The sequence below is a fragment of the Perkinsus marinus genome, assembly GCF_000006405.1.
Source record: "Perkinsus marinus ATCC 50983 genomic scaffold scf_1104296976298, whole genome shotgun sequence".
Taxonomy (NCBI): Eukaryota; Perkinsozoa; order Perkinsida; family Perkinsidae; genus Perkinsus; species Perkinsus marinus.
In genome coordinates this window covers 1-1,092 of record NW_003200419.1, presented here as the reverse complement: position 1 = coordinate 1,092, position 1,092 = coordinate 1, and the positions used below count along the sequence as shown (strand labels likewise).

Below are 1,092 nucleotides of genomic sequence, written 5' to 3'. Positions count from 1 at the left end.
TGCTGATGGGAGTGATGGAGGCGGCGGCGGTTTTCGATGAAGGCCGACTGTGCGCAAATCGGCGTGTGGGAACGCGGCGAAGTGGAGTTCAAGCTTAGAAATGTTCGGGAGGGACGGCGTATTGCCTATGAGCTCGGCGGTTACCGAGGGGTAGGGTGATTTCCTGGAGGTGTGGTATGGTATGAGTGTCTCACAGGTCCGTGATGAATTATTGACGAAGATTAAAGATGGTAGAGTGTTTGGTGAGAAGAGTGGTATTGCTAAGGTGACCAGAGCCTCTGGGGAGGTCAGTCTAGCAGACACGGAGAACACTATCAAACAAAGGCTCGAGGTAAGCCTATGGAGAACCATGCCACTTTAAAAGACCTCATCAGATACGCTTTGGCGACGGTGGGACGAAGTCCATGCGGTGTTTGCCGATTGAGGGGACGAACGGTCTGCGGGCATCCTATGGGAACTTCCTGTTACAAGCCAAGTGTAGTGGCCTTTTCACGGAGCTACTGTTTGAGGATGAGATTAGTATGATGGCATTCGCTGTGGAGTGGGCAGGATACAGACCGATGGAGGTAGGGGGTCGGGCGGACGCTTAGTTGTACTGTGGTGGTTGGGGTCAGTGTTGGAGGAATATATGTTTGTTTACCTCAGCTGAGCTTGGGAGTTTATATACGGCTGTGTGTAGAAATGATTGAGAATCTCGCGAAATTTTGGTATTGTCAAGAAGATATGCAGTGTGGGAAAGTATGCACATGTGTTGGTGACAATATGGAAATTCTGAGGGAATTTTGGGGAGTCCTTGTTGGTCTTCTGTACACTTCTACCGGAATTGGTATGTGAACTCAGCTGAGGAGAGCGAATAAATATTCCCCCCAACACATATGTTATCGATCCCCACTGGTTTTGTGGTACTGTCAGGAAGAGCTGCAGATTGGGTTCCGAGACAGTGCCACAGAAGTGCAAATCCAACCGAGAGGCGTTAATGTGGCTACTGCCTTTCCCCTGGGGATGGCCTACGCTGAACGATGGGCATCCTACTTGGACAGAACAGATCGCAGACTCAAGTCGAGACGCATCTCGGTGAGTTAGATGGCTTAG

At 50.4% G+C, this 1,092-nt stretch overlaps 1 protein-coding gene across 1 annotated transcript; it reads left to right on the top strand.

Moving 5' to 3' along the window:
• Window positions 1-36: 36 nt before the first annotated feature.
• Window positions 37-566, top strand: Pmar_PMAR014162 (hypothetical protein; the record flags this gene model as incomplete). Its single annotated transcript, XM_002764714.1, has 3 exons — window positions 37-150; window positions 197-331; window positions 375-566. Coding segments are annotated over 3 exons (441 nt in total), but the record flags the coding sequence as incomplete, so codon positions are not given.
• Between the last annotated feature and the right edge of the window lie 526 nt (window positions 567-1,092).